The 13,559-nt window shown below is 36.5% G+C and overlaps 1 protein-coding gene across 27 annotated transcripts in view; it reads right to left on the reverse strand.

The window, feature by feature from the left end:
- TBC1D5 (TBC1 domain family member 5) overlaps window positions 1–13,559 on the reverse strand; it is a 315,378-nt gene that overhangs the window by 130,327 nt on the left and 171,492 nt on the right. For all 27 annotated transcript variants that reach the window (XM_065051507.1, XM_065051503.1, XM_065051508.1 and 24 more), the window contains 2 exons: window positions 11,299–11,366; window positions 4,866–4,968 (listed from right to left, as the gene is read on the reverse strand). In XM_065051507.1, coding sequence (XP_064907579.1) covers window positions 4,866–4,968; window positions 11,299–11,366 — 171 coding nt within the window. The remainder of the gene's footprint in view (window positions 1–4,865; window positions 4,969–11,298; window positions 11,367–13,559) is intronic.

Below are 13,559 nucleotides of genomic sequence, written 5' to 3' on the forward strand. Positions count from 1 at the left end.
CAGCAGTGCTCCAGTTCAACAGTGCGACTGCTGCCCCAAGTGGAGGCTCAGTCCCAGCTCCAGGTGCATGCTCTGGGCAGAAGGGGGTGCCAGGAAGACCATCTTGTCTATCCGCTGGCAGAAAGAGCACTGGGGCTGGCCCATCAAGCTCACAGGCAGCCGAGGCAGCTGGCAGGAGTCAGATGATGGGTCTCCAGACAGGAGCTGTTCTACTCTTTTGCTTGTGTTTCCAAGCTAGGAAGCCTGTCCACTTGCTTTTTCAGCCCTTTCAGTGATGGACAGACATGAGCAATGACAGTCACACACTTGTGCAGCTACCCTGCTGCTTTGCTGGCACAACACTTGGTGTTCCATGTAGCATTTGAGGAGTATTCAATACCAGGGAGTCAGCTTATCAGCTTCATATGTATCAAACAGGTCCACTAACTACTAAAAACCTTTAATTTTTGTTGGAAATAATGGGGATTTTCCTTAAGTGGTCCAAATGGAGCAGAGAGGTAGATGTGGAAGCCCCCTCAAGATCATTATCTGTTTTGAGTATGCTTGGAGGCATGTTAGTGAATTTTATCTGTTCGTAAGAGGAAATTCCAATACCTGGCAGTGTTGAAGATAAAAAAAAAAAAGGACATTTAGAAATCTCTCTGTGTGCTATCGACTGAAAACTAATTTTAATTTCTTCAGGACTGAGATGACTGTTACAGCCTCAACTGAAGGGATACAGAAGCAGCAGCCAGTTGATTGGGCAGATCTAGAGACAGCAAAACTACTGAAGACTGGAGTTTTTCTTTCTGTTCCTATTTCTGAACCCTTAGGGACTACTTTGAAAGATGAAGGCTAAATATAAACTCAGTTAGGAAAAAAAAAAATTAAATCAAATGTAGCCCCTTGATTTCAGGAGCTGATGTAAAATTCCCAAACACAATATGGGTTAGATTACAAATTGACAGCTTTAGCTTTCTGACAGTCTTATGGTCATCGCAAGAGAGAAAATAATAGGGGAGATAGGTCCAGGATTTGACAATAAATGTAAGTGGCAAAAATATTTAAACAAACTGTAGATAACCTAGGCTGTACTTTTCATACATACAACCCTCAGTTAATTAACAGCTCCATGTCTAATCTTTTATTCGTCCTGATATACTAACATGAAATAAGAGAAATGGAAATGCCAAAAACTTGACTATCTAATAAAACTACCACCTAAGCTGTAAACATATAAGCTGAAGAAAAAGAAAGAGGACATAAAATAAGAATTAGTTATAGAAGATAAAAGCACATCATGCATTCTTCCAACATAATAATATATCAAATTTATAATAAAGTAGAATCATAATGTGGCTGCCCACATACAACAAAAACAAAGCAAACGGATGATGGAATATCAGGATTTCAAAAAGATATCTCTGATCTTTCAGTTACAAGAGTACTTCAAATGTTTAGAGATTTTTAACTTGGCAAGAAAAGCCACCAGTGTAATATGCATACACATATTTTTTCAATGCTGCAGTTTACTAAAACTCTTCAGTATTAATAAATAAGTTGACAGAGCTCAGATAATTTTATGACACTTCTCAGCTACAACAAAATATTGATTTCATAACACAGACTATGTTTTAGATAGGAAACCAGAAGTATAGCATTTCTACAATGAAAAGTGAATCAATGCATTTCAAAATTATATCGTCTTCTCTAAGGGCAATCAAATCTTGAGCGAACAATAGTTAGCCTAGTGATTTAGCTTAATTGTCACTATTTCTTTTCAGTGTAACTAGGGCCAGAATTTTGGCACCACTCTTACAAAGAATGCTAAGAGTAATTTTTACATATTCTTAAGTACAATATACTATTCTCTTTAGATTTTATATTTACAGCTGCTATTTAAAAATTCAATGATCCCAGTGAGGATTCTGTCTTTAAAATCTGTAGTACAGCTTCACAAGATTCTATTCCATTTGACTGGGGACAGAAGTATCTTTTTCTTTATCACATAAAATGTTACTTCACGCTGGTCAAAAACCCACAAACCTAACTACAAAGACAACTTTCATGCATATATGCATATTAAACAAACATTATTGATTGCTTCTTGTAAGACTATATGCTGATGCTATGTAATAGCTTCAAAAAAATGTTGCAAACTTCAGACACACTTGATTTACATTTCTAAGGATGCGAATTGTCAAGGAACTAAAACTTTTTCCAAATATTTTGAAAGAGAAACATTGGGTCCTGTACAGATGCTGACAGACAGAAGTGTAAGTTTTCATTTATTGGCCAAGTGTTATAATTGTTATAGCAAATGTAGCTGTTGTATGTGGTCATCGAAATGAAATGGAGGAAACCTCACAGAGAACAATAGGACCAGTCCCATGATGGATACTGAATACGAAGACAAACATGTTAATTTGGCCTTTGTATTCAGGTCACTGCAGAGAGCAGCTTGGAGGTAACGGTAACCTTCATTATTTTCAAGAAAATATGCTCAGCTTTGATGTAGTGGAAATTATTATGGGAAGGGGGACTTGAGTCAATGGTAAAAACAGAACCAATAAAAATAGCAGGACAAGAAGACTGACTGCAACACAGGTATTTGCTAAAAGAGGGAAAAAGCCATATCCTGTCACCAGCACAAACTCTGCTTCCTATTAGCTAATTCAGAGAAGCGTACTGATGGACATGAAAGAAACGTTATCTAAAAAGAGAAGGACATGGAGGCAAAAAACCAAGATTGTTACTAACAAGCGAACAGAAGCTCTAATTTAAAATGAACAAGCAAATAAAACAACCAACAAAAAAACAAAACCCAAACAAACCCGTCATTTTAAAATGAAGTAAGAAAAAATAAACGCTCCTAGCAAAGGCCACACATGTTCACAAAAAGAGAGGAAACCCACAATAGCTTGCTGTTTTGTGGAGTTGACATAGCATCTCCAGACTTGGGTGATACGCTGAACACACTTTGGAGAGGTTAAACCAACAGGTTTTCTTTTTCAAGATCCATTTAAAAAAAAAATTCTGCTCTTCATCTGTCCTTTTAGTCCTGTGGCAACCCCATCCTGAAATTACTGCACCACTGATGCAACACCAGTTGAAAACAGAGGTAGAGAAGTTTTCTTTGTCAACAGCCTGTAGGCTCACAAAATTGAACCTGTTCTTTTATCTGCCTATGTTCATTTAGCCCACCAAGCAGTCTTTATTAAAGCTGAGGCATCAGGCAGTCAAAGTTCATTAATACCATTTATATAATCTCTGCAGTTTCAATTAACTCAGCAAGACATTCTACTACATGATAACAGTCTCATTAATTCAATAAAATCCCATAACTATTAACAATATGGTCTATGTTAAACGGGGTGTCACCTAGTAGAAAATAATAGCTTTAACAGCTTGTGATGAAACTCAGGGCTTTTTTTTTAAAATTTGATCTGGCTGAATATTCCATCCTTATGTAGAAAGGTATTATTTCTTGGTAAGGAATCAAGAGGATTTTAAATACAAGCAGAGGGTAATTAAGACCTTTTAAGTCATATCAAAGAATAAAATAATGCTTCTTGTTCAGTAAATGATAGACTAAATTAGCTGGAATGTGTTCTTCCATTTTCCCATCATCAGTACTCTGCCCTATATTCAGTAGAAAGGGGAGGGTGAATACTGCTGAAGTGTTTTCTTTAGAAGTGCCCTTCAAAATACAGCTCACAAATCTCATTTTTTCTTTTTAACATGCAAGACTATTCCCTGCTCATAGTTTGTCAAACATGAGAAATAACCAGCTGATGGAGATTTGCTATCTTTGATAACTATATATTTGATTTTTGGTATAATCTGTAAGACAGTTCTTCAGAAGTAACTGTTCCTTCAACTTATATGTGTTGGTCTTTTCATGAAACGCCACTAATTTCCTGGCTTAAGGACATGGTGGTCACAGACCACGCTTGAAAGCATGCAGCATCTTTTAAAAATCTTCATATTTACTGAATCTCTGTATTTTTTTAATGATTTTTTTGTCCATGTGAAGTTTGCTGCTCTACAGTTTATCCCTTGTCCATGCACACAGTATGCCTTAGTCTGTCAGTCCCTACTCAACCTACAGTTAATAGCCTGGAGAAACAATATATACAATATTGTATAGACAAATATGTCAATAACTCCATGTATCAGTCTTGCTACATTAATTCAGTGTCTAGCTTATACCCACTTCAAAACCTTCAGAACCAATGTTAGATTAATTTAGTCTGCATCCCATATGGATGCATAGTTAGTGCAGCTTTAAGGCTTTCTTTACCATTCTATCAAAAATGGTTTGAGCAGGTAACACTATAAAAGTGGTATGTGTAGCACCCTTATCCTTCAGTTAAGAAGTATTTGTCAGCTGCATTGTATTTGGATGCCACAGGGTTAGATGAAGGATCTACTTGCTAATGTACTGCATGGCTTTTGCAATTTGAAGAACTTAAGATATTACTTAAGACTTAAAATAGTAACTTGGCCTAAATTTCAGAAGTCACTATTTATGCTTTTTGTTTATTCAGTACAATTTTAAATCCTGCTGCATACTTTCTTTACCTTACAACAGAAAACCTTTCTTTTTCTTTGTTAACCATCACTGAAGAAAGAGACATTGTCTATTAAGAAACTTGAAGTTAGACAACCTAGCAACCTTAAAGAAAACAATCTGAAGGACTGTCTTATGAGGAAAATGCATATGTTATTCAATAAGCTTACTTTTCTTACTATCCAGCTGACAAGCAGCTCTTTGATTACTTTAGCATTATGATACAGCTTCAGATACGACAGAACTACATTATTGTCAAACCGTAGAGAAGATGTTGAGTCAATGAGTGCCACCTGTACGGTATTTTCATTACCTGTTTATAAAGCAACTGCTCATTTTCTCTTGCGTAGCAGAAGAGAACATCTGTAAGAATTTTCCTCACATTCTCTTGCTGGAAATACTGCATTTCAGGAAAGCTGAAAATGAAGAAATACAGCGAAAGTAAACAATACAGCCTGCAGAATCTCAGTTGCTGGTGTTCTAGAAACTGTTTCAGGTATGAGAGCACCTCCTTTGTCTGCTTTCCCACTGCTCTGTGAATTATGGGTGCTGCTAGAGTAAGAATACTTCTAAAGACTTGTTATTTTATTTTGCCACCAAAATTCTGAACCATGTTCTTTAATATACATCAGTCCACCACTTAGATATGATGATATCACCAGTTGTATTTAATTAATTAATTCCTTTTAACACTGTGAAAACTAGCGGTCTGCAAGAATGAAATACGATGGCAGATTCTGTTAATCATCAACTTCTTACACACAGCCAATCCACTGAAAATGAATGACTTGGAGAATTTAATCCAAATAAAATTATCTACCATATGAGTATGTTCCCAGCCACCTTAAGGATCACACCCCATTTCCTCCTCCATGTCATGGAAACAAGTTGAATTGAAGCAGAGTGAAAGGTGACAGAAAAAGAGGCAACGTCTGAAGCAGAGATCTACCCTCTCCCTCCTGCGCACAGACTCTTACAGTCTAACCCAGGAGTTCAGAAGACTGTTCTGGTCCTGAGTGCCACAGCATCCCAACAGTAACTAACTCCGTGACTGTGCTCCCTTGATTGTCAGTCCTTGGCCAATGAATCTAAAACTTGCTAGGAACACTTGGAAAAGGAGTGTGATCAAAACCACCAATCAGGCACTTCTTCTCCCCTAAAAAATGCAAGTCAGTTAAAACTATAACTGTTGCAAACAGTTATCTGTTGATTAATTCGATTCAGGTACTGGAAAAATAAGCCCCAAAGATCAAATCTTTATAGACAGAAACATACTTTGTATGACATGCTCCCATTTTTTAAATCTGTGTTAGGTTGGCAGCTGTAACTGGATCATCAGTGTGCCCTGCGGTTTCACAAACAGTGCTTAGCCCTGCTCTTTGTTATTCTCAAGATGAAAGTTGGGCAAAGGAAGAGTAGAAGAGCTAAAATACATTAGAGAAGTTTGTAAAATTACCAGTTCTAAACTGGAATAAAATGGAAGAAAGAAGAGTACATCAGAAGTAGCATATACACAAGTGTTCAATATTTCATGAACATTTGACAAATGATTAGCATTTTAATGACAAGATTATTAAAATATCTCACAACTGACAAACCCCAGTATCCTAATTTTCTTGAGCTCTAAGCAAGCTCCGATATACCTTACTAGCATCTTTTGTGATGCACCATAATTAGGCATTTCATCGTCTTTAGTAGCTGTCTCAAACAAACCTTAAAATTATGAAATCATTTGATACTCTGGTAGGGCAAATAACCTTTAAGTGAAATTGAATGAAGTGGAACTAGTGTGAGAATAAGGGAAAAAAAGCTTCTGAGAAAATCCTGTTACCTGTGTATAATTCAGGAAAATGTAAATATTTACAATCTGCAACTATTCTGAAGAAATTCTCACTTGTGCCTTCTGCTCCTTGAATGTTGGAAGTAGGAAATACAGTGGTTATGCAGGATGCACTTTAACAAATAAGTGCACAAAACAAAAGTGTTTTCATGCTTACTGAAGTATTAACTATAGGGCAAAAAACATTTCATAAAGCAAGCAGCCCAATCCACATCCAGCTATATGGAGCAGTAACAAATTAAGACAACAGCAACACAACCAACCAACAACAAACCTCGAAAGGTATAATATATCAAAAAGAAAGGAAAAGGTAAATTTGGACAAAGAAAAATGAAGAATACTTAAAAAGACAAGAGTAGGCCTCAGGCTAGATTGATGAAATAAAGGCTATAGTATTGTCAAGTTTAAAATGAAACACACAGATTACAGTTAAGTTTTGGTTTTGTTTTCCCTGCTTTCCAAGTCTGAGTTTCAATGCTAAACTTTAGGCTGTTGGAAAAACAATATATGGAATTATAATAAATTAATTAAGATAAAACTATTGGTGTTAATTATTACTATGGTCACCTCACAGAGGTGATGACAGGTAAGCACAGAAACATAACTAATTAAGGCTAGAAAGGTGCTTTGAAATCCTGGGATGAAGGATCTGGACCAAGAGCCAAGGCAAAGACACTGTGGCTTAAATGCAGCAATGCTGAAGTCCTGAGAAAGGCATGGGGGTGAGGGGTGGAACGTTCTCCTGGCACCTTGAGGGGGTAACAGTAGACCAACATTTGGACACTCGTATGCATTCGTACTAATCATATTACTGTAAAGGACAGACACAGCTGAGACCAAAAGTGCATTACAGCAGATGGTAATCGACATAATTTAGGGCTTTGAAGAGATTATTTCTGAAGGACTGTTATTCAGGCCTGCCCTATGAAGTTTAGGAAGAGAAAACCAACAAAGAAAACTCATAAATACACAGAGATATCTGTGAGGATCTAGTAATACCAGAGATTGTGACAGAAAGGATAATAATGAACTCAGGAATAAGCTGGCTGAAGTATTAATTATAGTAAATGTAAATACAAGAGATCATGAGGGAACTATCAGTTCAGGATGGATTTTTACGGAGAATGTCATTTTATGATTAAAGCAGTGTTTTTGAAATACAGTGTCCTCAAATCAGGCAAGGTAAGAATACTTTTCATGAACACTAGAGTATTACATTTAATTACATTTCTGAAAAAGATTGCATAAGGACATGGGAATTTTGCTAGACTGTTTTACCGTAACTGCTACAAACATCACATTCAAACCTCTGCTTTCTGGAAGCAAAGACCAGCATGAGTTAGCTATCATTTTTTAAACATTCCTTAAGACCACTTAGGGGTCCCTACACCAGAGGCAGCCAGATTTTGACACAGAAAAATCTTAGGGTGGCCGACAAACAAAAGGATGCACAAATAAGTTAAGAAAAAAATTTGGTAGCAGACAGAAATGAGGCTCTTGACCACAGCCATAGAGTGACCATCTTTTATTTCACGAACAGATTCCATTCCCTACCACCTCCCAACCCTGTTACTCAACTGGAATGGGGAAAGATACTAAACCAGACAAAAAATGGAAGATGCTCGTGCAATTGCAAAGGTTTGGTAGAGGATAATAATAGCCACTACCCCCCACTCCTCCCCACACTGCCATTGCTCACTTTTTTATTGAAAAGGAGTGAATTGATGTATAAAGCTAGCTCTCCCTTCCAGCAGTCTCACCTCTTACACAGACACTAGATTTTGTCTCCTGTGTTCATACTCTATTAATTGCTGTTTTTTCCCATCTCTTCTATATGCTTAGGAATGATGTAGCACCCAAGGGCTTCTCCACTACCTTTCTTATGGGTGTGCAGGTTTTTTTGTTGTTTAGGAGATGGAGAGTTTGAAACAGCAGCATCTACCACTACTCATCTTCACACAGCTTCCACTGTCCTAAACGGTGACCGTTACTCCCGAAGCAGAATCTAGGTATACCAATATATAAAAATAATACTACAAAAGAAAATAAATTCACTTGATTCACTTGGAATGCCCCCTAAACATTTTGTTTTCTTAAAATACTGGAAAAAGAAAGAGGGCAATCAAATATAGCTTTTCACAACCCTAGATGTACAAGGTGATGCCAGAAAGCACACTGGTATTTTGATTCGACTGGTAGCTAGATGCTCTTGCATCTGTCAATCTGCTGATTTCCGTTTCTGCAGGACATTTTAAACAATTCTTCTTTATCACTTATCTTCTTAAACATCACAAAATAAATCAGCATTGGTCCTTCATACATCTTTTGAATGACAGTAATTAATTATTGCATTCTTAAGCCTACTACGAGTTGCTATGGTGCTAGTTCACACACACCTGTTTTTTTACTAGAATAATAGATTGCAGTATTATAGACATAACCTGGTCACAACTATCTACATTTAAAGTAAGTCTTTTACTTGCATTATAGCAAACTTCCCTTACCCTCCTTCCCACCCTCATTTTTAGAAGCTTCTCACTTGAGACTGAAAGAGATGGTGTTTGGTTCCAGGTCAAAAGTACACATTTCTAGACAGCTAAAAGAAAATCCCTTCTGAACCTCTAAACTACTATAAAAAATAAGTCAGGTGATTAATTAGAAATGTTAATGACTAATGAGTTAGGACTAACTTAAAATCCTTCCCTACTTTCCTTGTAAATCTTGGAAATCCTTATCATGTAATGGTGAAAAAATTATATACAGACATTATGGCTTTGATTACTCTCACCTGACTTTAGGTTACTACAGTTGAGTTAGGCACAGGTGAGCTAGAAGTCTTCTATAATTTCTGAAGAAAAACATACTTCTCTACAGTATGATTTATCAGATCCATACTAGAAATTTACTTTAGGAAGAGAGGATTTTTGTCTCAGAATTCTTCAGGTACATAAACTCCAAAGGATGATTAGAGCAGTTTTGAGCATCTGTGTTTTACAAATCTAGTTATTAGGTGAGATATGAATATGAATATGACAAACACACAAACTTTATCACAGTTCCCTTTAGGTAACAGAAATCTGAAATTTAAAATAATTTAAACCAATACCAATTTAAAAAGCATATTTCTACCCACTTTTCTCACCTATTATTGCTACACTTCAGTGAATTCTAATAAAAACATAGAGCAAATTGTTAACTGCTTTGATAGATGGGACTCTGGTTTGCTACTCTGTGTGCAGTCAGCATCACTCTCTACAGCACTATTTACTTGATGCTCTTGGACGATGGAGCGTTGAACTCAACGACAAGGAATATAAAAAGCCATAAGGTAGTGATTATCATAACTGAATATAATACTCAATTATTTTAACCTTTAATAAAAAGCAATGTAAGTTAATGACAAATTTTTAAATTGTAATCCAGGAATTTACTTAAACAATGGAAATGAAAGGGACAACATTAAGGAGAGGGTACTTATATTCCAAAGCCAAGGAATGTAGAACTTCCTGCTTCTTACACTAATGACGATTTACAAACAGATACATATGTATATGTAAAACAAACACTGTGTTTTATGATTAGGCAAACAGCAAGTGTATGTATAAAGGCATGTAGTTTATCAAATAAATTCATGTTACTTTGATAAATTTTGATCCTTCATTGTTTGACTTAATTTGATACTGTATTTTGATAATGTATACTGCCATTGTTTCAAGTAGACTTTATTTTGTATAAATATGTAAATTAAAATGTCTTTAGTCACTGTTACTGATACTAGTATTACTTACTCTGCCATTTGCCAGAGTGAGAGTCTGGACTTTGTGTATGTGTGTGTATATATATATATGTTTAAATAATAGTCTTATATCCAACATAACCTCCATACAACTTTTCATTCTCCAATTATAGCTTAGATACGTATGTATTTTAATCTTAGAACATCCTGAACTGTTTACTTTAACAAACAAAAAATACCATCTGTGAGAATGCACACGAAAGCATACTCAGGTTTTAATTATATATCTCATGGCAAAATGCATTCAAGAATGGGTCTAGGGACAAACATATGAAGTATTCCAAAATCAGACAGCAATGATTTCTTCTGCATGACTTTATTCCTGTAAATGAAAATTTGTGAGCTTGGGATTTGTAAAATCTATGACTATCACCACTTTTTTTTCAAGTTATAAGGAAAAATATTTGCAATACACCAAAATTTCACATGGTAGCAAAACAGTAATTGAATTTAATGAGATTTACACATCAGTTAATGTTTCCACTCTGAAATATTTTCAGGAACTGAGTGTTCTACCTCAAACAAGTTCCTAAACAGGAATGATCTAAGGGCCACGAAGATGAAAACATAATCGCTGTAATACTGGGATAAATTTTAAAAGGCATATGCCACAAAGAACACTAGAAAAGTGATAAATAAAAACAGAAATGCTTAACTTCTCTACATGAGTCACATTTCCCTTATTGATTACAAACTGCTTTTTTATTATTGATTGAATAAAGTGTTAAGAATTAAAGAAAGTTATCTGCTCAGTCTTTTATTGTAATCATTATTTAGTTAAAAGACCTTTCTCTTACCTTCTCTTTGCTTCATATGGAAAATTCTACTCTAAATTTCACATAGTAATACATTTCCTAATATCTTAATTTAGAAGAGCTTTTCTTCAATGATACCAATAAATCTCCAGGGTTTAATGTCTAACTCGATTTTCCCATTTTTCACTCCAAGAAAGCTGTATTTTTATACACTTAATGTATGTTTCTACACATTCATGTTCAACAATCCTGACATTTACACTAACCCAAGTCAAGAAAACACAATATAATGTATACCACATAAAAACACAGAATCTAAATTTATATATAGAAATTTCTTTAAAGATCTACATACGTTCTTGTCACATCTTGTTCAATCATTGCTCGAAGCTCTTTATCCTGGAAAAATTTATTCCAAAGACTCTGAAATAAGGAAAAATAATTGTATGAAACAGAGACTTCTACTAATACTTAAGGCTTATATACTACATCAGCAAAGTACTGTACAAATATTAACTAATTAATCCTCAACATTCCTGGTAGATAGGTATATCAATTTTTTGTGCATGAAAAAGAATGCTGGTGACCAACTCAGCGTATCTGAGAAAGTCAGTTTAAATCAGAGATGAACACATTCAAGGTCCTGGATCCTTGTTTCAGGCTCACTCCATTTGCTCATTGGATGGCTGCAGGTTTGCGAGTTACTTGAACGGGGTCTATGAAGAATATTTAGAAAGGCAGAGTAAATTCAAATGTACCAGAACCAGTAGCCCTACTAAAAAAAAATAGTATTTCACTCACAGAAAAAGGTTTATGCCACTGTACTGTACTACATTTCCCCTATGAATGTACAGACTCTCATAAGAAGCTGCTATAATTTCCACACTAAGAATTTGTTTGCAAGTAAACTAGTTTGTCTTAGTAGAAGCAAAATCAAATAAGGAATGTACGATCATCAAATACCTATCATGAAAATGACATCATTCTAATGGTACATGTGTAGGTCAAAACTAACCATTCTAAAAAAGTTCTTATAGGAAACACCAGGGCACTTAAATCTCACTGTCAGGATAAAAAAAAAATATTAAAGTGTTTGAAGTAGGTTTAGCTGCTTCTATATCTGTACTTATGACCATTTCCGTTCTCTTTCTTTGGTTTTTATGCCTCGTTTAATGATATTTTCCAAAAGCTAACCTGAAAGAAATCAGCAAATGTTGTTGTTTGTATGCTACAGAAAAAGTATTGTAAAGCCCATTCTCTACTGTAAAGGGATTGTAGCTTGGCCACATTGATCAAACACAGAAGGAACAAAATCTCCAGCAGTCTTTTCATGCAGGTCAGTTTTCAGACAGCCGCAGCACCAATGAATGAAATACTGTACAAAGAGAGTGGCTATAATACTTCTGGAATTGCATGCTTCCCTGTAAACAATTTCATTGCTGTGGTGCTTGTGCTCCACAGAAAGAAAAGAGAAAGGAAATTAATGTTACCTAGCAGAAGAAAGGTAAAATAACAAAAAAGAAACTGTTAATTATTTTCTATATTGGTGTTAAGGAACTGGCTGGATGGTCACGCTCAAAGAGTTGTGGTCAACAGCTCAATGTCCAGGTGGAGACCAGGGATGAGTGGCGTTCCTCAGGTGTCAGTATTGGGACTGGAGCTGTTTAACATCTTTCTTTGTGACATGGACAGTGGGACTGAGTGCACCCCCAGCAGCTTTGCCAACGACATCAAGCTATGGGGTGCAATAAACAAGCTGGAGGGAAGGGATGCCATCCAGAGGGACCTTGACAAGCTTGAGAGGTGGGCCTGTGCAAACATCAAGAGTTTCAACAAGGCCAAGTGCAAGGTCCTGCACATGGATCAGGGCAATCCCAAACACAAATACAGGCTGGGTGGAGAAGGGATTGAGAGCAGCCCTGAGGAAAGGACTTGGGGGTGGCTGTCTGTTGATGAGAAGCTCAACATGGCCTAGCCAGGTGCACTTGCAGCCCGGAAGGCCGATCATATTCTGGGCTGCATCAAAGCAAGCATGGCCAGCAGCTCAAGGGAGGTGATTCTCCCCCTCTGCTCTGGTCAGACCTACATGAAACCTGAAGAAGGACTTTTTACAAGTGCAGGTAGTGACAGGACAAGGGGTAATTGCTTTAAACTGAAAGAGGGTGTATTTAGATTGGATATAAGGAAGAAATTAATCTCTATGAGGGTGGTGAGGCACTGGAACAGGCTGTCCAAAGAAGCTGTGGATGCCCCATCCCTGGAGGTGTTCAAGGCCAGGTTGGATGGGGCTTTGAGCAACCCGGTCTAGTGGCAAGGGGGTCAGAACTAGATGATATTTAAGGTCCTTTCCAACCCAAACCATTCTATGATTCTATGATACCATACAAACTACAAAAAAAGTCTCCAGACTTTAACAATCGTTATGTCCTTGATCATGCCTTATGTAAAACCAGTATCTTTTTAACTCGTGGCTCTTTTCAAGCAGCTAGATCACATTTTGAAACTCCCCTGCCCCTGCTCGCACCCCGGTCCATTAGAGCAAAGAATGAAGGGAACAGAAGGAAACAAAACCTAGGACACTGAAAGGGTAAAACATTAAGTCACTGCAGATGCTCA

The sequence above is a fragment of the Columba livia genome, chromosome 2 (genome assembly GCF_036013475.1).
Source record: "Columba livia isolate bColLiv1 breed racing homer chromosome 2, bColLiv1.pat.W.v2, whole genome shotgun sequence".
Taxonomy (NCBI): Eukaryota; Metazoa; Chordata; class Aves; order Columbiformes; family Columbidae; genus Columba; species Columba livia.